The sequence below is a fragment of the Molothrus ater genome, chromosome 23 (genome assembly GCF_012460135.2).
Source record: "Molothrus ater isolate BHLD 08-10-18 breed brown headed cowbird chromosome 23, BPBGC_Mater_1.1, whole genome shotgun sequence".
Lineage (NCBI taxonomy): Eukaryota > Metazoa > Chordata > Aves > Passeriformes > Icteridae > Molothrus > Molothrus ater.
This window is the reverse complement of record NC_050500.2, coordinates 537525-562537: the sequence shown is the minus strand read 5'-3', so window position 1 is coordinate 562537 and position 25013 is coordinate 537525. Positions and strand designations below refer to the sequence as shown.

The 25013-nt window shown below is 56.9% G+C and overlaps 1 protein-coding gene across 1 annotated transcript; it reads left to right on the top strand.

Moving 5' to 3' along the window:
- Window positions 1–1368: 1368 nt before the first annotated feature.
- Window positions 1369–23386, top strand: PLEKHN1 (pleckstrin homology domain containing N1). The gene is made up of 15 exons (XM_036396432.1): window positions 1369–1466; window positions 2998–3097; window positions 5289–5435; window positions 5843–5923; window positions 7988–8075; window positions 10160–10284; window positions 10819–10953; window positions 11632–11712; window positions 15774–15843; window positions 16672–16829; window positions 18122–18316; window positions 19410–19640; window positions 21534–21731; window positions 22247–22295; window positions 23226–23386. The coding sequence occupies exons 1-15, from the start codon at window positions 1387–1389 to the stop codon at window positions 23384–23386; spliced, it is 1899 nt and encodes a 632-aa protein (XP_036252325.1). The 5' UTR covers window positions 1369–1386.
- The last annotated feature ends 1627 nt before the right edge of the window (window positions 23387–25013 follow it).

Sequence of the window (25013 nt, the reverse complement as noted above, 5' to 3'; positions counted from 1 at the left end):
TTATTGTTTATATTTCCATGCAGTGAGGCACTCACAGCACAGTCAGAAATCTTCAGTTTGCTTCCTTTTAAAGCATTTCTTCTTTTTTTTTTTGCTGCCTGTGCACATCTCCTTTTGCTCTTTGCTCCCTTGATCCATTTCCCACCACTCCTAGATTTTGGGTTGTGTCCCATTTGATATTTTTTTCCCATTTATTTTTATATCTTTAACCCAGCCGGGAAGGGGGGAACCCTTTGGAACCTTTCAACCCTGGGGATTTTTGTTAATGCTTAAACAGCAACCACCAACTTTATCTCACTGCATCCTTATCTCTGCCGGTGCGGCGGCCGAATTCCATTTGGGAAAAATTGGGAGAACGCTCTGGGATGGGTTAATTGGCCCAATTCCTTTTGGGAAAATGCTCCGGGATGGATTTATCGGCCAAATTCCTCTTGGGAAAAAGTTCTGGGATGGGGTTTCTGGGCCGGGTTCCTGCTGGGAGAACGCTCCAGGATGGGTCTCTGGGCCGAATTCCATTTGGGAAAAAGTTCCAGGATGGGATTACAGGCCGAATTCCTTTTGGGAAAATGCTCTGGGATGGGTTAATCGGCCGAATTCCTTTTGGGAAACCGCTCCGAGATGGGCTTCTGAGCTGAATTCCTTTTGGGAAAAAGTTCTGGGGTGGGTTTCTGGAACAAATTCCTTTTGGCACTCCGGGATGGATTTATAGGCAGAATTCCTTTTGGGAGAACGCTCCGGGATGGGATTATCAGCCAAATTCCACTTGGGAGAGTGCTCCGGGATGGGTTTCTGGGCCGAATTCCTTTTGGGAAGCCGCTCCGGGCTGGGTTCCTGGGCCGCATTCCCCTCGGCGCTCCGGGCTGGCTTTCCGGGCGGCCGCAGCCCCGTTCCGCCGGTGCTCGGGGTGGATTCCCAGGCACAGGTACCTGGCCCGCCCCTCCCAGCCCCGGGGCGGGAGCGAGGGCAGGATCGAGGGGCAGGATCGGCTCCGGGCTCCGCTCACACGCACTCGAGCACCGGCGGGCGCGGAGCAGCGACTCCGCAGGGACCTCGCAGGGACCCCGCACCGATTCCGCAGGGACCCCGCAGCGACCCCGCACTGATCCCGCACTGATCCCGCAGGGACCCCGCACCGATCCCGCACCGATCCCACACCGATCCCGCAGGGACCCCCGCACCGATCCCGCACCGATCCCGCACCGACTCCGCAGGGACCTCGCACCGATCCCGTTCCGATCCCGCAGCGACCCCGCAGCGACCCCGCACCGATCCCGCACCGATCCCGCACCGACCCCGCACTGATCCCGCACCGACCCCGCACCGACCCCGCACCGATCCCGCACCGATCCCGCACCGATCCCGCACCGATCCCGCACCGATCCCGGCATGGGGAACATCGCCTGTGTCCCGCAGGCTCCCGGCGGCTTCAGGAGCTCCTTCCGAAGGAAACCCTCGCTGAAGAAGGAGTGAGTAACCCCAGCCGGCTCCGGGACGTGGGAGCGGGGCTGGGTCTCCTGCGGGGTCCCTGCCCGCGGGGATTTCCCGTTCCCGGGGGTTTGGGGCGCTGGGCACTGCCAGACGCCGGGATCAGCTCGCCCCGAGCGCCTGGGATGGAATTCTCAGCCGGCAGCGAGCGGGGGAAGCGCCGCTGGGTTAATTTTAGTTTGGGTGATTAAGCTTCCCCCGGCGGGACAGGCTGCAGAACACCTGATATTCCCCGTTTTCCCTTGGGAGCGCTCTCATTCACGGCTGTGGGAGAACAACATTCCCACTCCTCGGGCTTTAGGGAGAAAGCCCCAAATCCCAGCACCCCGCTGTGGGATTTGTGTTTGTAAACCCAAGGGAGGAGCAGCAGAAAATGTCTGAAATCCTTTAGGGATTTGGGTGCAGAAAATGTTTGTGAAATGCTCTGGGGATTTGTCTGGCCACACTCAGGTGCCGTGGCCGTGGGTGGCTGTCCCAAAATAGGGACAGGCAGGGAATGCTCTGCAGCTTCCCAGCTTTCCACTGCTCCCATCAGCACGGCCAGAGCTGGGACAGAGCTCGGGAGGGAACCAGGGGAATCCTCATGAACCTGTCTGTGCTGGGTTCAGGGGCAGGGCTGTGCCAAAAACCCCCTAAACTCTGCCAGGCTGAGGGGTTTCTGATGGAAGGGAGAAACGTGCTGCCAGAAATCAGGGACAAACCTGTAGGGGCCTGAGGAGCTCCTGTGGGGTAAAAGAGAGGGGATCCCTTGGGGAATTTGGGGTGAAATACAAGGGATCCCTCAGGAAATATGGGGTTAAAGAGAGGGGATCCCTCAGGGAATTTGGGTAAAAGAGAGGGGATCCCTCAGGGAGTTTGGGGTGAAAGAGAGGGGACCCCTCAGGGAATATGGGGTAAAAAACCAGAGGGGATCTCTTGGGGCATTTGGGCTCTGGGGGTCTCACACCAGGGCCCTGTGGTGGAGCAGCCAAGCCCCAGAGCTCCTCCTGTGCCGCTGCCTCCCAGCTTCCCACGCTGGCGGGGATTGTCCCGGGTTTCTGCTGCAATCTGAGGAAGCCCCAGCACTCCCCAGCAGCACCAGTGGCTGCCTGGGACTGGTGTGCACGCAGGGAGAAACTGGGAGTGGGAGGGGGGGGAAGCCACCAAGGCAGAAATGAACCCTCCCTGTGAATCTCTGCCCTGAGGATCCATCCCCACTGGGTTTGGTCTCTGTGTCCTGCATGGAACATCCAGGCCCTGTGGGGATCTGGGGGCACAGATGAGCCAAGCTGATCATTTGGCTGAGCAAAGAGCTGGAAAGAAGCAGAGAAACCTCAACAACTGTAGCAAAGTCCCCTTTCAGTTCTCCCAGGCTTTGTCATCCCTGGCTGGGCTGGGATGACTCGAAAGCCCGTGACACATTGCTTGCTTGGTGTCCTGGCTTCCTTATTTCAGGGCAGGACTCACCATGCCTCAGCCTGGATCTGTGTTTCCATGTGTGGTTTGGGTTTTTTTTTTCCTTTTTCCCTGTAGACAAAATGGCAAGAAAAAGCTGCCCAGCTTCTTTGGGATAGATGGAAACCAGGAGAGGGACACGACCACGGACAAAATCCTGCAGTACATCCCAGCCAAGGCAAGAATTCCCAACACCTCCAACCCCCTCCCCGCTGCTCCAGGGGTTCATTCCCACCCTCCCCAAGCACAGAATTTGGGAAGGACGTTGGGTTTGGGTCTGGGGGCTGCAGCAGCTCTGTCCCATTGAGATCCCAGGAAGGGATGAGCCCCTCTCAGCCGCGTCCCCGTGCAGGTGTGGAGGGGACCTGGCTGAGCCAGGGGCGCCCAGCAGGGACGTGGGGACATCTCCCCCACAGCTTTGCTCTGGGTTCTTTGGTTTCTGGGGCGCCTGGGAGGGCAGGGAGCAGGCTGGGAGCGGGCTTTGGCAGGTGGGATGATTCATTCCCACGGAGCAGGAGCAGATTAAAGGAGCCTGGGAAGGGAATCAGGAAGGGCAGGGCTGCCCCGGGCACGGCCCAGCCTTGTGGCCACATGGCCCCGTTCCCAGCCCTGCTGGGGGAAGCACAGGGGAGCCAGCAGCCCCCGAGGGTGTGGTGGCTCCTGCTGGGTGGGCTGGGGGTGTGGGTGGAGTTTTGGGAGCGTTTGGGATGTGCTGGGTGCTCTTGTGGGGAAGGGGAAACCGAGGCCCAGCCGCAGCGCCAGGCAGAGGGGATTGCAGGGAGGGAATCAGCCGGGTCCAGAGGGATCAGGCAGCACAAACCATCCTGGATTCCCCCCTAGGGAAGCAGGAGGAGCTGTCAGAGCCAGTGGATCCCGGGGAAGGGACCCTGGCTGAGGTCACTGGGAATGCCCATCTGGGAAGCCCAGGGATCCCTCCAGGGACGGAGGGAAGGAGGGTGCAGCAGCTTCCAGCCTTTACCCTCGCCTGGGGCACAGGGGATGCAAACCCTGGGCTCAGCCACGAGCATCCTGGGCGGCCTGGGGGGCTCCTGGGCTCTGCCCCTCTCCCCTGCTGCATTTCTGGCAGCAGCAGCGGCTGCAGGGCTCAGAGCAAAGCTGCCAGCACAGGGCAACCTCACAGGAGATGACATCAGCACTCCTGCCCACCTGGGACAGGTGACATCCCTGCACCCCCTGCCCCGATTCCCAGAGCTCCCGGTGCCCCAGGAGCCGCTCATTTGCTGTTTTTCCCATGGAACAGCAGCCCCGGGGCTCCTGCTGCCAGCCGAGCTCTTCCTGCTGCTGCTGATTCACGGGGGCTGCAGGGCCAGAGCAGTTAATGAGTAACTGGTTCTACCTGTAGGATGAGGTAGAACGTGTCGGGGCACTGGCGGCTGGGGAGGAACCAGGCCTGCAGGGATCACTGGGATAACGGGAATGGCTGGGACGGGGCTGGGGAGGCTCCCAGAGGGACGGACAGCGCCAGGCCCCTCCAGCTTCGGCATCCCCGTGTTTGGGAGCTGGAGGGCAGCAGATTTCAGGGCTGATCCCGTTTTTCCACAGCTCCCGTGCTCAGCCATTCCCTCCATCCCCTCCAGCCCTCCCAGGCCTGTGGGGTGAGGGAAATGTTCCATTTGCTCCTTGCCACGGCAGGGGCTGTGGAGGCCCTGCCTCTCCCCCTGCCTGCGGGAGGATCCCTCTGGAAGCTCTTTCCCAATGTCCTGCTGCTCTCCCAGCTCCCGCGCTGCTCTTTCCCCTCGGTGCCTTGCTCATTGCTGGCAAGTTTGGCTGCCACATCCCCAGCAGCAGCAGCAGTGCCCCAGCAGCCGTGGCTTGTGCTGTTCCTTATCTCTGTGCCCATGATTTTATCACTTCACCCTCTCCCCACTCCCAGGTGCTGCTGGTGCCCTTATCCTGTGTTTTGTTATTGCTGCACCCGTGACCAGCTGCTCTTTGCTCTGCATTTGTGACACAAATACCATTTTTCTTTGCATTTGTGACACAAATGCCGTTTTTCCTATGCTGAGCTGCCCCACTGAGGCCTTTACTGTGTTCCCTAAATTCTGTTCCATAGCTGGAAAACTGGAGGGAGGGTTTCAGCAGGGAAGGTTTAACTCATGTCCTAAAAACAGCAACCCAAATTCAGCGAGGCCCTGGAAGTGAAATGTGCCTGTGCCCCCCCTCTTTTCCAGGCCAGGAGCCCCAGCTTTAGGTCAGGATCTCCTCAGAGGCTCCCAGCACGTTGGCAAGGAGACCCAACAACAAACAGCCCATCCTGGGCTCCTTTCCCAGGAATCCTGCTGGGAAGATGTTCTGGGAATGTCCCTTCCACCAGCCCTGATCTGCTTTTCCCTGTATCCTCGGCACAGATTATTCAGAAGCAGGAAAACCAGAAGGAGAACTTGGACCAGAGGTTCCCCAGCCTGTTCAAGAAGGGCCGAAGGAAAACGGTTGTCAGGAATTTGGGCAAAATGATTTATTACTCCAAGGTCAAGTTTAAGTTCCAGCACTGCCAGGTAAACCTGAGGCACCTCTTGGTGGAGGTTTCTGCGCCCAGGGATGGGGGAGAAACTGGGAAGGGAGGGGAAATTCTGGGAAATGGGATCATGGAGTATTCCCTGGGCTGCTCTGGGCACTGCCACATCTGTGCTGATGGAACCTGGGGCACTTCCATCAGCACAGCTGTGACCCTTGGAGACGCTTTTCCGTGCTTGGGATACAGAGGGAGGCTGGGAGGTGTCCTGAGATGGCCCCAAAGGTGTCCTGAGATGGCCCCAAAGGTGTCCTGAGATAGCCCCAAAGTTGTCCTGAGATAACCCAGAGGTGTCCTGAGCTGACCCAAAGTTGTCCTGAGATAACCCCAGAGGTGTCCTGAGCTGACCCAAAGGTGTCCTGAGCTGACCCAACCGTGTCCCTTGTGCAGGAGGTCCACAGCTGCTTCCTGGAGCTGTTCCAGTCCTACCTGTACTTCCAGTCCTCGGGTCCCAACGGCCTCACCTACCAGGTAGGGCTCACCTGGCTGAGCTGGGCTCTGGGCTCTGTGGCCACACTGGGGGAGCTGGGCAGACAAACCAAGGGAGGAGGAAAAACAGGAGAGCCCCAGGGCCACAGACACGTGGATGGCCAGAAAATGGTCAGCACCAAATTGCTGTCAAGGGTTTGGTGTCCCTCAGGAGCCTGTGCCCCCATTCCCCACGGTGATGATGCTCACAGGGGTTCCTGGATGAGGGAACAGACGAGGATCTGACTCCATGGTTCACAAGGCTGATTTATTATTTTATGATGTATATTACATTAAAACTATACTAAATAATAGAAGAAAAATATTTCATCAGAAGGCTGGCTAAGAATAGAATAGGAAAGAATGATCACAAAGGTTTGTGGCTCTGCTCTCTGTCTGAGCCAGCTGGGCTGTGATTGGCCATTGATTAGAAACATCCACATGAGCCCAATCCCAGATGCACCTGTTGCATTCCGCAGCAGCAGATAACCATTGTTTGCATTTTGTTCCTGAGGCCTCTCAGCTTCTCAGGAGGAAAAATCCTAAGGAAAGGATTTTCCATAAAATGTGTCTGTGACACCCCACCTCAGCTTTGTTCACCCTGCACTTCCTGCAACACAGACACACTTCAAAGGCTCAGTGAAACCTTGTTTATAAATAATGCAGGAATTGGGGCACTAAAGATACCACGGAAGGGCAAAGTCCCCCCCGTTTATCCGGGCTTATCTGGGTACCTCCAGGCCCCACAGAGGCAGATCCTTCTGAGCCTGCGGCCATGGAGGTGTCCCCGAGTCCCTTCCCAGGGATGCCAGACCCCAAAAGGGTGCTCTGTCCCAGAGCCTGTCCCCAGAGCAGCTCAGGGTCACCTGGGCCAGCAGGGAAGCAGCCCAGGGCAGGTGGGAGGTGACCTGGAGCCACCTTTGTGCTGAGCACAGGTACGGGGAGCTGGGCCTTGGGAAACACCACATCCCCTGGCCTTGGGGCCCATTGGGGTCGTCTCCATCTGCAGGATGGGCTTTTCCAGCATTAATTATCCTGTGGGAAAAGGGGGGAAGAGAAAGCTGAGCCTCAGGGAGCTCTGCTGGCAAAGCACTCATGAATCTTTTAACCTGGTGGTGCTGGGGAGCTGCAAATAATGAATGAAGCGTTGTGCAGCACAGCCAAGCATCCACAGCTGTGAAACAGCAGCCCCTGAGTGTTCTCTTCCTCCACACAACTGAGGAACCAAAACTGAGCACGTTTGGGAGGCGACTGTCAAATCAGTTCCTCTCAGAAAGGATTAATTAGCCTTTAGGTGACTGGAGGTTGATGTAAAACACCAGGAAAACCTCTCCAGTCCCCCCCAAGGCCGCCTTCAACTGGAAATTCCCACGTCAGGAGAAAAACAACGTCTCAAACTCTCCTGACTCCTTCAGAGACAGCTCCTGAGTTTATTAATTGTGGAGGAATTAACGAGGAATTAATGTGCCCCAAGGCATTAGAGCCATTAGCATCTTTTGTGGAGGCTGTTTGGGGAGCCCAGAAGGGGCAGGACAAAGCTGCCCCCTGCTCCTGGGCTTTGGCAGAGTGGGAATCTCAATGTGCAGGGTCTGGGAACTGGACAGCTCCGCCTTCCTCTAGGGCCAATCCCATTTCTGCCTTTCTCCTGTAAAATCACCATTGCTTTGCTGAGGTTTAGAATGGAAAGAGAAAAATATAAAGATCCTCCTCAGCCTTTCTCCTGTAATATAAAATATAGAAAAATATAAATATATATTTTTTCTACATATAAAATATAGAAAAATATAAATATATATATTCTTTTCTATATATATAATATAGGAAAATATAAATATATATATTATTTTCTATATATAAAATATAGGAAATATAAATATTTTTTTCTATATACAAAATATAGAAAAATATAAAGGTCCTCCTCAGCCTTTCTCCTGTAAAATCATCATTGTTTTGCTGAGGTTTAGTATGGAAAGAGGGAAAATCCTGTGGAATATTTGGGTATTTCTCAGCGTGGCAGAGGATTTCTGCAGGATGGAGCCCCAGGTAACCCCTGCTCTCCTTCCCCAGGGGCTGCTGCCTCTGAAGGAGCTGCAGGTGCAGGAGCTGGGGCCTGGCCAGAGCCCGGGGCAGCAGGACCACGCTCTGCACATCTCAGGTGGGTCCAGGACCACGCTTTGTACGTCTCAGGTGGGTCTGGGGGGCTGCAGAACCGGGCTCTGCCCATCTCAGGTGGGTCTGGGGGGCAGCAGGACCGGGCTCTGCCCATCTCAGGTGGGTCTGGGGGGCTGCAGGACCGGGCTCTGCACATCTCAGGTGGGTCCAGGACCACGCTTTGTACATCTCAGGTGGGTCTGGGGGGCTGCTGGGCTCAGGGAACCTGGGGAGGGGACAGGGGTGGGTCTGTCCCTGTGCCAGCCCCTGGGCACACACAGGGCGCCCACTGCAGCAGCGCCAGGCGTGTCCTGAGTTCCCTTCCTCATTTTCTCTTCCTCCCGGGCCCGTTTTTAGATGTGGCAATGGGTGATGCCCCCGGGGTGTGCCCGGGGGTGGGGGTCATGCCCTGGCAGCAGGATCCCTGCTGGCTTTAATTTGCATTTACCATTGGTGTGAGGAGCTGGATGCCCAGGGAATGCCCCGAGAGCAGCAGCACCAGGGAAGCCAAGGGAGGAGGAAACAGGAGAGCTCCAGAGCCACGTGGATGGCCAGAACATGCTCCACACCAAATTGCTGTCATGGGTTTGGAGTCACTCAGTGCCCCCATTCCCCACCTCAGCTTTGTTTACCCTGCACTTCCTGCAACACAGACACACTTCAAAGGCTCAGTGAAACCTTGTTTATAAATAATGCAGGAATTGGGGCACTAAAGATACCACAGAAGGGCAAAGTCCCCCCCGTTTATCCGGGCTTATCTGGGTACCTCCAGGCCCCACAGAGGCAGATCCTTCTGAGCCTGCAGCAAGCAGGGTTTGATATGGGCTCAGAGGTAAATTATTAATCACAACATCCACCCTGCATCCTGCCAGGATGGTTATTGCCCTCAGCAGGCTGTGCTGGGAGCACAGGGTGTGGGAGGCTGCGCTCATGCCCTGAGATCAGTGAGAGCTGCAAACTCTAAAATCAACAACTGCAGGGCTGTCCCTCCCTGCCAGGGGATGTCTGGAGTCATCCTCAGCTTGGCTGGCACGGGTTAGAGTGGGTGAGGCAATAAATAAACAAACAGTGCCAGAAAGCTGCCGGTGTTCCACATCTGGAGAGCCAGGGTGAAACTGGGAGATAACACAGGGGGTGGCAGCACCTTGGGACAGCCCCTGCCCACACAGAACCTTCCCACAAACTGCTGGGGGGTGGAAAGCTGAAATCCACCTCTGCAGGCCAGGCTGGGCTTTTGGGCTGACTTTGGGGTTTCTTCTTGGCCTGGTTTGGGGTAGAAAGTGTCTGGTGGTCAGGGCTTGGTGTGTGTAAGGTGATGTGACAAAAGGGTGGCAGGGAGGGCTGGAGGGGGTGGCAGCAGAGCCTGGTGTCCCCACAGCCCTTGGATGATGGATGGAGGGAGGGATGGATGATGGATGGATGGGTGGACGGACGGACGGACGGATGGATGGATGGATGGATGGATGGATGGATGGATCCATGGATGGATGGATCCATGGATGGATGGATGGAGGGATGGATCCATGAATGGATGGATGATGGAGGGATGGATGGATGATGGATGGATGGATCCATGGATGGATCCATGGATGGATCCATGGATGGATCCATGGATGGATGGATGGAGGGATGGATCCATGGATGGATGGATCCATGGATGGATCCATGGATGGATGGATGATGGATGGATCCATGGATGGATGGATCCATGGATCCATGGATGGAGGGATGGATGGAGGGATGGATCCATGAATGGATGGATGATGGATGGATGGATGGATGGATGGATGGATGGATGGATGGATGGATGGATGGATGGATGGATGGATGATGGATGGATCCATGGATGGATGGATGGATGGATGGATGGAGGGAACCGTGGATGGAGTGACTGGTGCAGGCTCCATCCCCCAGCGTCCCAGCTGTGCCCTGAGGGCTGGCGGGGGGTGGCAGCAGAGCCGTGGTGTCCCCAAACCCAAGGAGGGCTGAGCACTGTGCCAGCTGTGCCAGCTGTGCCAGCTGGCTCCCGATGGATGCTGCTGCCCCTGCCCAGCTCTGCTCTGCTCACCCCGGCTCTCCCGCCCCCAGGGCCCCTGCTGAACCCCCTGGTGGTGTTCTGCCAGTCTGAAGCCGAGCTGAAGCAGTGGCTGTACCACCTGGAGAAGCAGATCCAGCTCTGTGGAGGGAGCCTGGCCCTGCCCCTGCTGTCCCAGGTGGGTGTGCTTGTCCCACTGCTGGCTCCCAGCTGGGACACTGGGGTGGGTTCCCTTCTTGGGGCTTTCCTGGGGGAAAAAAGGGTGCAGAGAGAGCTTGCAGGAGGGGTCTGAGAGCCACTGTGCTGGGGGGAAGAGCTGCCACCCACGGGTGGCACCAGCAGCACAACCTCCATGGGGTCACAGCTTGGGTCAGCCTCAGAGAAGCTCTCGTGCTTTTGGGTGCTTGTGCAACCACCCAGAGCTTGCAAAACACCAGCAGGAGGAGGCTGAAGCCTAGACAACAGAGAGGAATTGTCTCTCCCAGTCTCTGAGGGGGTTTCAATGCCCTCCCCACTTGTCAAACACAAATATCCCCCTTGGAAAGGCATTTCCAGGGATGCTTGGTGTGGAGGGTGACAATCCACTGCCAGCTGCAAAACTGCCTCCTGCCCAGATTTATCTGCCCTTTCCTGCTCCTGCCACACCAAAAAGGCATCCCCAGGTGGGGCAGGCCTGGCTGAGGGCAGGGGTGGTCAGTGTGTCTGTCCCTAGAGCCCCGGGGACAAGGAGGAGCTGCGCTGGTCCGTGCAGAACCTGCCCGTGCAGGACTGGAGGGGAACCCAGCGGGAATCCCTGGGAGAAATCCTCTGCCTGTCCAAGGTGAAGCTCCAGCACCTGCCCTTCCAGGTAGGACACGGCTCCGGGGAGGGAGGGAGGGATGGAGGGAACCGTGGATGGAGGATGGATGGAGGGAGGGATGGAGGGATGGGGATGGATGGGGAGGGATGGAGGGATGGAGGGATGGATGGATGGATGGATGGATGGATGGATGGATGGATGGATGGATGGATGGATGGATGATGGATGGATCCATGAATGGATGGAGGGATGGATGATGGATGGATGGATGGATGGATGGATGGATGGATGGATGGATGGATGGATGGATGGATGGATGGATCCACGGATGGATGGATCCACGGATGGATGGATCCATGAATGGATGGAGGGATGGAGGATGGATGGAAGGATGGGGATGGATGGGGAGGGATGGATGGATGGATCCATGGATGGATCCATGGATGGATGGATGATGGATGGATCCACGGATGGATGGATGGATCCATGGATGGATCCATGGATGGAGCTATGGATGGAGGGAGCCATGGATGGAGTTACTGGTGCAGGCTCCATCTCCCAGCACAGGGAGCAGCCTGGCCCTTCCCAAATCCATCTCCCAGCTCAGCTCAGGTGTTCCCAGAGCCCTTGCCCCAGGCTGCTGCCAGGAGAACCAAGGCCAGGGCTCTCAGCTCTGAGCCCGGGCTGTTCCCAGGGCTCCAGCCCTCTCCCGTTGTGCCTCCCCAGGAGCAGCACGAGCGGCTGCTGGTGCTGTACCCCTCCACGCTGGTGATCGTGTCCGAGGAGCCCGGCGGCCTCTGCTTCAAGGTGAGCTCCCCTCAGAGCATCCTGCTGCTCCCCACCTGCATTCCTGTGCCCCTGGCATCCCTCCCGTGCCAGCTGGCAGGGAGCAGGCGCAGCGATGGTGCAAGATCCCTTCCCATGAGAAACATCTTGCTGTGCTCCAGCAGCCCAGGGGGAAGGAGCTGCCTGCCAAGGAGTCTCTGGGAGGAGGAGGAGGAGGAGGAGGAGGAGGAGGGAGGCTGTGCTGGCAGGCAGCTGCTGCAGGCAGGAGCTGGCATGGCCCCAGAGAGCCCCTCGGGGGGCTTTTCCCCCCGGGCTCTGTGCCAAGGGAGCATTTGGAGCTGGGAGCAGCCTGGCAGCAGAGCTGATGCTGTGGGGAAGGGCGCAGGAGGGGAGGGCTGGCTGCTGCTGGTGCAGCGCTGGCACCGTTCTCCCTCTGCAGGAGCAGAAGGGACAGCAGGGACAGGGAGCATCCCAAGGGATGCCAGAGCAGCTTCTCTGCTCTGCCTGCCCGTGGGAGCAGCGCCGGTGCCTCAGCGCAGGCAGGCAGAGGCACCGAGCATTCAGAATGGCCCTGAAATCAGCCAGTGACAGCCCCGGTGGCACTTGGGGACACAGCTGAGTGGGAGCAGGGCTGTGCTGGTTAATGGCTGGTGCTCGAGGGCCTCTCTGCCCTTTCCTCCCCGTGATTCTGTGATCTCCAGCATCGTTTGATGGCTCACTCAGAGCTCTCTGCTCCTCCTGCGCTGGAACAAATGCGCCAGAAGGAGCAGTGACCTGTCTGTGACCCCGGAGCTGCTGCTCTGCTGCATCCCTGAGTCACCGAGCCGGGGACAAACAGCCCTGCAGGGCTGTGAAATGCACCGTGAACCCCCCCGGGGACAAACAACCCTGCAGGGCTGTGAAATGCACTGTGAACCCTGGGCACAAACAACCCTGCAGGGCTGTGAAATGCACCGTGAACCCCTGGGCACAAACAGCCCTGCAGGGCTGTGAAATGCACCATGAACCCCTGGGCACAAACAACCCTGCAGGGCTGTGAAATGCACCGTGAACCCCGGGCACAAACAGCCCTGCAGGGCTGTGAAATGCACCATGAACCCCGGGCACAAACAGCCCTGCAGGGCTGTGAAATGCACCATGAACCCCCCTGGGTACAAACAACCCTGCAGGGCTGTGAAATGCACCGTGAACCCCCCTGGGCACAAACAACCCTGCAGGGCTGTGAAATGCTCTGTGAACCCCCCCTGGGTACAAACAGCCCTGCAGGGCTGTGAAATGCACTGTGAACCCCCCTGGGCACAAACAACCCTGCAGGGCTGTGAAATGCACTGTGAATCCTGGGCACAAACAACCCTGCAGGGCTGTGAAATGCACCGTGAACCCCCCCGGGGACAAACAGCCCTGCAGGGCTGTGAAATGCACCGTGAACCCCCCTGGGTACCAAACAACCCTGCAGGGCTGTGAAATGCACCGTGAACCCCTGGGCACAAACAACCCTGCAGGGCTGTGAAATGCACCGTGAACCCTCCTGGGTACAAACAGCCCTGCAGGGCTGTGAAATGCTCTGTGAACCCTCCCGGGCACAAACAACCCTGCAGGGCTGTGAAATGCACCGTGAACCCCCCTGGGTACCAAACAGCCCTGCAGGGCTGTGAAATGCTCTGTGAACCCTCCCGGGCACAAACAGCCCTGCAGAGCTGTGAAATGCGCCGTGAACCCCAGGCACAAACAACCCTGCAGGGCTGTGAAATGCACCGTGAACCCCAGGCACAAACAACCCTGCAGGGCTGTGAAATGCACCATGAACCCCCGGGCACAAACAACCCTGCAGGGCTGTGAAATGCACTGTGAACCCTCCTGGGCACAAACAACCCTGCAGGGCTGTGAAATGCACCGTGACCCCACGTCCTGCAGAATTGCACTCCCCCCAGACACCACAAACCATAGAAAACAGTGATGTACTGGCAAACCAAGCAGCATCACAGTTGCTATCTTAACCACCATGTCCGTCACACTCCTTCCTATCTCCCCTGTAATCCTTACCATTGTCTAAGAAACTTAGGATCACCTGAACCCAAGGCCTTCAAGGCCTTAAGCAACAGTTAAACCCTCTTAGTTTCTGCTGAAGCCCACAGGCTGTTCCTCTGCATCCCCTAAATGCAACTCATGTGCTTTAATTAAGCCAGGACCTTCCAATTTACTCACGGATGGGCTTTGACGCCATGATACTGCAGTTTACAGCTATATGCCCTAACCAACAGGCTCTGCCTAAGGCTCAGGTACATAACCCATGCACATCAATGAGCTTGCAACTCACTGTGAACTTCACCAGAGAGCTGATAAGGAGAGGAATTGAACCTCTGTACAAAGGACTGCAGCCTAACGCTTACACACTCAGCCATCTCACCTGTGACGTTCATTTTTTATTTTTATTCATTCATTAACCAATGATTATTTTTATTCATTCACTAACCCATGATTATTCTCAACTAATCACAAAGGTGGTTGTGATTAATTGAGAACAATCGTCATCCCTGGGAAGAGCATCCCCGGAGAGCAGGGCCATGAGCAGGCAGAGCTCTCCCCATCCCACAGCAGCTCTGGACACACCCAGGCCCAGCCTGGCTTTGGGAATGTGCTGTTTGCAGCTCCTGGGAATGGGGCACCCCGCGAGGGGGCCTGGGCTGGGCTCTCCCATGAGCTCATCTCTTTTGAAACCCTAAACCTGCCGCTGTTCCCTTCCCAGGGATGCTCCCTTCCCACGGTGCTGATTCACCAGCCTGTGACAGGAACCTGCTTTTCCAGAGGCGTGTCAGGGCACGGGGCTGCTGCACTTGCCCTGCCCGCAGCCCTGCAGCTGCACAGGCACCGCAGGAGCTGCCCCTGCCAGGGCTGTGGGGCAGGGAAGGGGCTGGCATGGGGCTCACCCCAGTGCTCTGATGGGAAAAGGCCCTGGGAGAGGTGGGAACCAGCGAGGGGAGCTGCTGGAGTCATCTGTGGGGTGTTGGTGAGCTTCCCGAGGTGGGAACTTATCCAGAGGGTGGCTCAGCACCAGGAGGCAGCAGGAATCCCCCTGGGATGAGCAGGAGGCAACAGGAATCCTGCTGGGATGTGCAGGAGGCAACAGGAATCCCACTGGGATGAGCAGGAGGCAGCAGGAATCCTGCTGGGATGTGCAGGAGGCAGCAGGAATTCTGCTGGGATGTGCAGGAATCTCACTGGGATGTTCAGGATTCCCACTGGGATGTTCAGGATGCAGCAGGATTCCGGCTAGGATGTGCAGGAGGTGAGGAAATCCTGCTAGGATGTTCAGGAAGCACAGGAATCCCGCCGGGATGTGCAGGATTCCCACTGGGATGTGCAGGATGCAGCAGGATTCCCGCTGGGATGTGCAGGATTCCCACTGGGACGTTCAGGATTCCCACTGGGATGTTCAGGATTCCCACTGGGATGTGCAGGATGCAGCAGGATTCCCACTGGGATGTGCAGGATTCCCACTGGGATGTGCAGGAATCTCACTGGGATGTGCAGGATTCCCACTGGGATGTTCAGGATTCCCACTGGGATGTTCAGGATGCAGCAGGATTCCGGCTAGGATGTGCAGGAGGTGAGGAAATCCCGCTGGGATGTGCAGGATGCAGCAGGATTCCCACTGGGATGTTCAGGATTCCCGCTGGGATGTGCAGGATTCCCACTGGGACGTTCAGGATTCCCACTGGGATGTTCAGGATTCCCGCTGGGACGTTCAGGATTCCCACTGGGATGTTCAGGATTCCCGCTGGCATGGGCAGGATGCAGCAGGATTCCCGCTGGGACGTTCAGGATTCCCACTGGGATGTGCAGGATTCCCGCTGGGATGTGCAGGATTCCCACTGGGATGTGCAGGAATCCCGCTGGCATGGGCAGGATTCCCACTGGGACGTTCAGGATTCCCGCTGGCATGTGCAGGATGCAGCAGGATTCCCGCTGGAATTGCCCCCGTGGGAGCAGAGTTTGGCTGCCCAGGTGCCCCCAGCTGTGCCCCCTGGCACCACAGGAGCTCTGCCGGCCCCGCGATCCCAGCCCTGCCCCTCTCTCCGCAGGGAGAGCTCCCCCTCAACGCCATCCAGGTGCTCTTTGAGGAGAACGACAAAAGCTCCTTCCTGATCGAAGGTGGGTGTCCGGCACGGGGCGGGGAGGGAGGACAGCAGGAATCCCACTGGGATGTGCAGGAGGTGAGGGAATCCCACTGGGGTGCGCAGGAATCCCACTGGGATGTGCAGGGGGTGAGGGAATCTCACTGGGATGTTCAGGAATCCCACTGGGATGTGCAGGGGGTGAGGGAATCTCACTGGGGTGTGCAGGGATCCCACTGGGGTGTGCAGGGATCCCACTGGGATGTGCAGGAATCCCACTGGGATGTGCAGGAATCTCACTGGGATGTGCAGGAATCCCACTGGGGTGTGCATGAATCTCACTGGGATGTGCGGGAATCCCACTGGGATGTGCAGGAATCCCATTGGGATGTGCAGGAATCCCACTGGGGTGTGCAGGGGGTGAGGGAATCCCACTGGGATGTGCAGGAGGTGAGGGAATCTCACTGGGATGTGCTGGAATCTCACTGGGGTGTGCAGGAATCTCACTGGGATGTGCGGGAATCCCACTGGGATGTGCAGGAATCCCACTGGGATGTGCAGGAATCCCACTGGGGTGTGCAGAGATCTCACTGGGATGTGCAGGAATCTCACTGGGGTGTGCAGGGATCCCACTGGGGTGTGCAGGGATCCCACCGGGATGTGCAGGGTGGCACAGCCACGGGGGGCTCGGGGCTGTGCCCCCCCTCCTGCTGGGCAGCCAGGCGAATTTGGGATGCTCTGTGTCCTGCCAGGAGGGCAGCACCGAGGGCAGAGCATTCCCAGCCCCTGCAGAGCCTGCGGAGCGCAGGGCGGGCTGCAGCAGGGGTTTTGAGGGGGGAATCAGCAGCGGGGGATCTTTTCCCAGGCCGGTTGATAAACTCCATCCGGGTGACCTGTGCCAGCTACCAGGACTACCAGGAGTGGCTCTACTGCCTCAAAACCGCGCAGTTCCGAAACGCCGACTCCTCCCTGTCGGGCTCCGAGAGCTTCTCGGTGGGACCAAAGCCGCCACACCCCAGCCAGGTACGGGAGGCTGCAGGTTTGGGTGGGAGCCCATCCGTGTGACACTCGGGTGACACAGCACGCTGTGCTCCAAGCTGCCAGCAAGCTGCTGATCCTTGGGGAGTACTTAAATAATTAATTTTTATGATTATTTTCAGTTATTTTGTTATTATTTTCATTTTATTTTAAATTATTTTATTATTATTTTCATTTGTTTTATTATTATTTTCATTTTATTTTTAATTATTTTAATGATTATTTTCATTTATTTTATTATTATTTTCATTTTATTTTTAATTATTTTAATGATTATTTTCATTTATTTTATTATTATTTTAATTTTATTTTAAATTATTTTTATTATTATTTTCATTTGTTTTATTGTTATTTTAATTTTATTTTTAATTATTTTTAATATTATTTTCATTTATTTTATTATTATTATTTTCATTTTCGTGTTTTTATATTATTTTTATTATTTATATTTTATTTATTTGATATCATTATAAAATATTTGTTTTATATTATTTTAAATTATTTAAATTGTTAATACAGGGCATTATACAGACAAAAAATGACCTTGAATTCTTTCAAAAGCAGAGGCTGGATGTGATGGTGTTCACAGGGGTCTGAGGGTGTGGGAAGAGACGAGGATCTGACTCCATGGTTCACAAGGCTGATTTATTATTTTATGATATATATTACATTAAAACTATGCTAAAATAATAGAAGAAAAGGATTTCATCTAGCTAAGAATAGAATAGGAAAGAATGATAACAAAGTTTTATGGCTCAGCTCTCTGTCCGAGCCAGCTGGGCTGTGATTGGCCATGAATTAGAAACATCCACATGAGCCCAATCCCAGATGCACCTGTTGCATCCCACAGCAGCAGATAACCATTGGTTACATTTTGTTCCTGAGGCCTCTCAGCTTCTCAGGAGGAACAATCCTAAGGAAAGGATTTTCCATAAAAGATGTCTGTGACAGCTGCACACGGCCTGTGACTGGCCCAAGGACAGGGATGGGGTTTGGACTCCTTGGTCCCTGTGGGTCCCTTCCAAGTTGGGATATTCTGTTTTTCCTGCCAGGAATGGGAGCCAAGCCGGGGTGGGGCTGCCTGGCACCCCTTTCCTGCTGGGCACCCCCATTGCCCTCACTCACCCCAAAACCAGCACATCCCACACCCCGCTGCTGGCCATGGGGACACAGCCCCATGGGACACGACGAGGGCTGTGTCCCCAGGGATGCCCTTGTCCCCAGGGCTGTCCTTGTCCCCAGGGCCGTGTCCCCAGGGCTGTCCTTGTCCCCTGCAGTTCCCCAGCAGTGCCAGGGGATCCCTCAGCTCTGACGGCCGGACCAACTCCTGGGCATCCGGGGGCAGAGTGACCACGCTGACCCAGCTGTCCCAGACCAGCGGCTCCCTGCCCGACGCCCCCTCCTTCCTGCTGAGCCCCGAGGGCTGCCTGCTCCAGGAGCCCCTGTCCCCCGGCTACTCCCAGCCTCTCCATGTGAGTGAGCCCCAGAACCAGCCTGGGGTGCCCCTGGGATCCCCTGAGCCCCAGAACCAGCCTGGGGTGCCCCTGGGATCCCCTGAGCCCCAGAACCAGCCTGGGGTACCCCTGGGATCCCCTGAGCCCCAGAACCAGCCTGGGGTGCCCCTGGGATCCCCTGAGCCCCAGAACCAGCCTGGGGTGCCCCTGGGGATCCCCTGGGCTGGGGCTGGGTGCTGCCTGTGGTGCTGGCAGTGTTTGTTGTGGGGTTGGAGCAAATCCCTGCCTGCAGCCTGGGCTTGTCCTGGCTCAGCTGGGTCAGGGGAAAGGCTGCTGAGGGATCCCACATCCAGCCCCAGTCACAGTCACAGCCCAGTCCTAGTTCCAATCCCATCCCATTTGTAGTTCCAGTCCCATCCCAGTCCTAGTTCCAGTCCCATTTCCAGTCCCGTCCTAGTTCCAGTCCCAGTCCCATCCCAGTCCCATCCCAGTCCCATCCCAGTCCCATTTCCAGTCCCATCCCAGTCCCATTTCCAGTCCCAGTTCCAGTCCCATCCCAGTCCCATTTCCAGTCCCATCCCAGTTCCAGTCCCATCCCAGCTCCATTTCCAGTCCCATTTCCAGTCCCATCCCAGTCCCAGTCCCATTCCAGTTTCATTTCCAGTCCCAGTCCCATCCCAGTCCCAGTCCCATCCCATTTCCATTTCCAGTCCCATTTCCAGTCCCATTTCCAGTTCCAGTCCCATCCCAGTCCCATTTCCAGTCCCATTTCCAGTCCCATCCCAGTTCCAGTCCCATCCCAGTCCCATTTCCAGTCCCAGTCCCATCCCAGTCCTCTGCCCTGTACTGGAGCTTTTGGGGATTACAAAAGGGCAAGGAGGAGGTTCCAAGGCTGTGAAACCCCAAAATAAAAGCTGCAGGGGGGTGGAGGTGATGGCCAGGCAGGGTTTTTGCTGTGCCCCAGGGCAGGAACCCCAGTCCCAGCCCAGGGATGGCAGAGGGTGTGGGGCAGGGCCCAGGGCAGGACTTGGGCAATTCCCAAGCCTGGAACGATGTCCCTGGGCAGCCCCAGCCCAGCAGAGGCAGCTCCAGCCCTGCCCTGTCCTTGCAGAGCCTGGCCCAGCCCGGCTGGCCCAGCCCAGGGCTGCCCAGGCAGGAGCTGCGCAGGGGGAGCAGCGCCAGGAAACCCAAGGGCAGGAGCGGCGGGCAGGAGCAGGAGAGGAGCGTCTGTGGCCTCATCCCCGAGCACCCCACGGCAGAGATGCAGTCCCCGGTGTACCAGGAACCCTACTCGGCACAGGGAGCCCAGCAGCACCCCCTGGCACCGCTGGAGATGGGCAGGGTAAGGGATGGGCGTGGGATCGGGATGGATGCGGGGTCAGGATGGGTGTGGGATGGGGATGGATGCAGGATCAGGATGGAGGTGGGATCAGGATGGATGTGGGATGGGGCTGGGTGTGGGATGGGGCTGGGTGTGGGATGGGGGCTGGATGTGGGATGGGGATGGAGGTAGGATCAGGATGGATGTGGGATGGAAATGGAGGTAGGATCAGGATGGATGCAGGATGGGGCTGGGTGTGGGATGGGGCTGGGTGCGGGATGGGGATGGATGTGGGATGGGGATGGATGTGGGATGGGGCTGGGTGTGGGATGGGGCTGGATGCAGGATGGGGATGGAGGTAGGATCAGGATGGATGTGGGATCAGGATGGATGCAGGATGGGGCTGGATCCTCCTGCCTGGGAAAAGCGAGGCTGACCTTTCCCTGCTGGTGCTGCTGGCAGGGACAGGGGCCTGGCAGGTGCTTCAGAGCAGGTGTGAAAGCATCACCATAGGAAAAGGGGCCGTGGGAGGGAGCTTGCAATGGCAGATGGAGCAATGCCTCCCCGAGCCCTGGGATGGATGTGGGCACCAGCTCCTGAGGCAACCCATGAGTGGGAGGTTATTGCCTCATGGGACACAGCCTCCTCTCCCAAGGGTTTTTAGTGTGCTGCCACTTTCCCAAGCCCTCGGTGACTGTTCCTTTAGGAATTCCCCTCCTTGGCCCAGCCAGGAGTCATCCCTGTCCTCCCACGCGGATGAGCAGCATTTGGGACTTTATTTGCAGGCCCATTCCCCACTCCAACCCCTCCTGGGGATGAGCTGTGAGTGCCCTGTCCCCGTTTCCATCCTGCCTTGGGGCTGAACAGACAGAGCCGGGCAGGAGCTCAGCCCTCAGCAGCTCCCAGCTGCTCCCCTTTGCCCTGATCCCTGCACTCCCAGTGCTCCCAGTGCTCCCAGTGGGGCCTCCTGCAGCAGCCCCAGCTGGCCCTGACTCAGCAGCCAGGCTCCTGCCCCAGGAGCTGTGCCCGGGGCTGTTCCTCTCCCTGCCGTCTGAGCAGGGATGGAAACTCCAGAGCTGCGTTTTTCGGGGTGGGGCAGGGCCCAGCAGAGCTCCCCGTTCCCTCCAGGCAGGGCAGGGCAGAGGGGAGCAGGTTTGCCCTGCCTGATCCCCCACCAGACAAAGGCAGGGACAGAGATGTGAGCCAGGCTCCCGAAACTGGAGATGAGTCAGAGCCAGAGCCCTCTCAGAAATCCCAGCTGAGATAAGGCAGTGCCTGGCGAAGGCCACATTTGTGCTCCTGAGCATCTGATAGAGGAAGGCTTCCTGAGCCATCCCCACGCTGGGGTGACCCCCCTTCCCTCCAGGGCCCTTCCTGGCTCCCCCCTGCCCTTCTGCACCCCCTGAGCTGCTCCCAGCACGGCTGTGGCTCACGGGGATGAGCCCTGAACTCTGTGCCCACCTGGGCAGAGCCGGTGGGGAGGGCAGAACCAGCAACCCTTGCTTGGCCTGAGTGTGCTGCCAGCAGGGCTGGATCTGGGGTGGGCAGCACCAGGTGGGCATTGGAGGAAGCACCAGGTGGGCATTTCCCAACTCAGCACAACCAGGATCCATCCTGGGACTGGATTTGGGGCAGGTAGCACCAGGTGGGCAGCACCAGGTGGGCATTGGAGGCAGCCCCAGGTGGGCATTTCCCAGTTCTGCAGAACCAGAGTCCATCCTGGGGCTGGATTTGGGGCAGGTAGCACCAGGTGGGCAGCACCAGGTGGGCATTGGAGGCAGCCCCAGGTGGGCATTTCCCAACTCAGCACAACCAGGATCCATCCTGGGGCTGGATTTGGGGCAGGTAGCCCCAGGTGGGCACCAGGTGGGCTCTGCACAGCCGGGGCCCAGCCTGTTTCTGGGTTTGTTGCAGTTCCTGCAGTGCCACGGGCAGCCAGGAGCAGCCCAGGGGACAGTGCCAGGGGCCCAGCAGCTGCCCCTGGAGCAGTGGCACTGCCAGCCCCTGCCTGGGCACTGCAGGGAGGCGCCCATGGTCCCCACCTACAGCACCCCGGGCACCTCGCGCCGGCCGCAGCTGCGGGCACCTGCCCAGGGCTCCTACCTGGGGGAGGTGAGCTGGGAACGGCCCTGGGGGGCAATGGGGACACTCGGGGGGGCAGGGGAACACTTGAGGTGCTGGGGGACATTCAGAGAATGCAGGGGACACTCAGATGGTGCTGGGGACACTCAGAGGATTCAGGGGGCACTCAGGGAGTGCAGGGGACACTCAGAGGATTCAGGGGACACTCGGGGGGTGCAGGGGGGACACTGGAGGTGCAGGGGACACTCAGAGGATTCAGGGGACACTCAGAGGATTCAGGGACATTCAGGGGGTGCTGGGGACACTCAGGGGGTGCTGGGGACACTCAGATGGTGCTGGGGACACTCAGGGGGTGCTGGGGACACTCAGGGGGTGCTGGGGACCCCGGGGGGAGCAGGGGAACAAAGCTGGGGTCCCATCCTGCCTGGGGGCCCCTGCAGGGCTCTGGGCCCTCCGCTCAGCAGGGACGAGGCCGATGCCCGGCGGGCAGGGTCCCGGGCTGGCGCAGCCGTGCCACCCTCACCAGGCTGTCCCTCTGTCCCCAGGTCTGCTCCCTGCCGCAGGAACACCTGGGCCCTGAGCTGCGTCCCCCAGGTGAGGCCCCCATCCTGCTCTGCCCTGCCTTTGGCACCTGGCGCCTGCCCTGCCTCCCCTGGCACCCCCAGAGCTGGCACCTGCATCAGAATTTTGGAATTTCTCTGTAAAAGACACTTACTTTTAACAGAGAACACCACCTTTGACACGAGGGTGTAGAGAAAACGTTTAAAATTAAATAACAAAACTAAGATATTAAATATTATTATAAACTTATATAATTATATAGATTTATTATACATAAATTACATAATTTATATATTATATCTTTAGATATAATTATATATTCATATACATAAAATATGTAAATATTATCTATCTCAAATATATCAATATTATTTTAACATATATAAAAGAATTAGAAATAGAAATATTCCTCCCCATTTCCCTGCAGATGACACCTGCCCCTGCCAAGACTCCACATCCTTCCGCAATAATTATAATTATATTATATATTTTTTGAATGTATATATAGATATAAATTATATGTTGTATATTACATATAAATATATATATTTATAATAGTAGGAATCATATATTTATTTATATATATATAAATACATAAATAAATATATGATTCCTACAATTATAAATATATATATTTATATGTAATATACAACAAAAAATTACATATAGACACACAATTGTAAACATGCAATCCCATTTCCCTGCAGATGGCACCTATGACCCGGCAGATGCCACCTGTCCCTGCTGGGACTCCACGTCCTACCACAATAGTTATAATTATATTATATATTTCTATATTTCTATATTTCTATATTTCTATATTTCTGTATCAGATGGCACTTATGACCTGGCCGATGGCAGCTGCCCCTGCCGGGACTCCACATCCTACCACAATAGTTATAATTATATTCTATATTTATTTATTTATATATTTATTTCTATATTTCTATATTTCTGTATCAGATGGCACCTATGACCTGGCCGATGGCAGCTGCCCCTGCCGGGACTCCACGTCCTACCACGACTACGCGGAGCTGCAGAGCTTCCAGAGCGACCGCAGCTACGACAACCTGTGGGAGGCGGAGGAGCGGGAGCCGGGCAGCCCGCGCGTGTTCCAGGTCTGAGGCTGCTCCCCGAGGCGGGAAAAGCCCCGAGCTCTGCCCCGCTGCTGGCAGTGCAGGGCTCATTCCCTGCCCCAAACCCCAGCGTGGGGCTCAGCAGAGCAGCCCCGGGCTCCGTGGGGCTGCAGGAGCAGCTGTGCCCAGGAGGCTGCTCTGAAAATCCAGCTGTGCCCAGGAGGCTGCTCCAAAGATCCAGCTGTGCCCAGGAGGCTGCTCCAAAAATCCAGCTGTGCCCAGCAGGCTGCTCTGAAAATCCAGCTGTGCCCAGCAGGCTGCTCCAAAAAACCAGCTGTGCCCAGCAGCCTGCTCCAGAAATCCAGCTGTGCCCAGGAGGCTGCTCAAAAAATCCAGCTGTGCCCAGGAGGCTGCTCCGAAAATCCAGCTGTGCCCAGGAGGCTGCTCTAAAGATCCAGCTGTGCCCCCTGAAAATCCCAGAGCAAAAAGGGATTATGCTCAAGGCTGCCTTGGGTGAAGGGGAGAACCCAAAAGGTGCCTGGGTTAGTTGGATTCTTTCACATCAGAGCCCTCAGCGCGTCCCTGTGGGCAGGAGGCTGCTCAAAAAACCAGCTCTGCCCTGAAAATCCCAGAGCTCTGCCCCCTGAAAACCCCAGAGCTCTGCCCTGAAAATCCCAGAGCTCTGGCCCCTGAAAATCCCAGAGCTCTGCCCTGAAAATCCCAGAGCACAAGGGTCAGGCTGCACCGGGTGAAGGGGACTCGGTGTTCAGAGGCAGAACCCAAAGGTGCCTGGGGTAGTTGGATTCCTGCCCGCCAGAGCCCTCAGCTGGTCCCTGTGGGGATGCCCTGGAACAGCCACAGCTTCCCCCAGCCCTGGAGGCTGCCCGGATGCCCAGGGCATTGCCCATCCTTGTCCTCCTGCCAGAGCAGAGGCAGCAGACAGGAGATGGAGGGGAAAAAACCCCAAACCCCCAAAAGCCAGCCAGGTCTGAGCCCGGCGGGGTTTGCTTTCCACCTCCTTCCTGCCACTGCTGCCTCCCAGCCTGGTGCCAATGAAGGTGCCCGGTGATCTGCGCTCCCTGAGGTCTCCCCTGCAGAGGAAACCCCAAATTCCCCCAAATGTGGGAATCCCTCCTTTCCTCCCTGCCCTGGGCTCACCCCAAGTGCTGCCTGCGGCTGTCCAGGCAAGGAGGGGAGAAAATCCCCCCCAGCAGAAGCTCCAGGGCAGTGCCAGCAGGGCTGGGGTGTCCCTGACGTCCCCCCAGAGCCAGGACAGGACACCAACAAGGGACAGAGGCTCAGGGCTGTTATTTTCCAGCCTTTAGGCCAGATCCTTTTGGAGGGTCAGCAGCAAACCCAAATGTCTCCACCTGAGGCTCTGAATTCTTGGCCTTCGTTCCCTGCAGAGGCTGCAGCTCAAACACAGCAGCAAAACCTCTGCTTTGGTTCTTTCCACAACCATGTGTACTTGAATATCTCTGGTTGTTTCTTGGGGTTTTTCGGGAGGTTCCCAACAAAGTTTACATGTAAAGGCTGAGTGGGTTCTTGTATTTAAATGTAAATGTTGGTGGTTGAAGAGTTGTTGAATTTTCTGGCTGGTGCTCAGTTCTGTAAAACACCTTCAGGGGTGGGTGGGTTCAGGTCTTGGAGCTGTTGTGGTTTTCTCTCAGGTTTG

Excerpts from the sequence above, each read along its gene's own strand:
- PLEKHN1 (XM_036396432.1), top strand. The coding sequence starts at position 1,387 with ATGGGGAACATCGCCTGTGTCCCGCAGGCTCCCGGCGGCTTCAGGAGC. Across the intron at positions 21,732-22,246 it reads AGGGCTCCTACCTGGGGGAG|GTCTGCTCCCTGCCGCAGGA; the intron begins GTGAGCTGGGAA and ends CTCTGTCCCCAG. Across the intron at positions 22,296-23,225 it reads CCCTGAGCTGCGTCCCCCAG|ATGGCACCTATGACCTGGCC; the intron begins GTGAGGCCCCCA and ends TTTCTGTATCAG.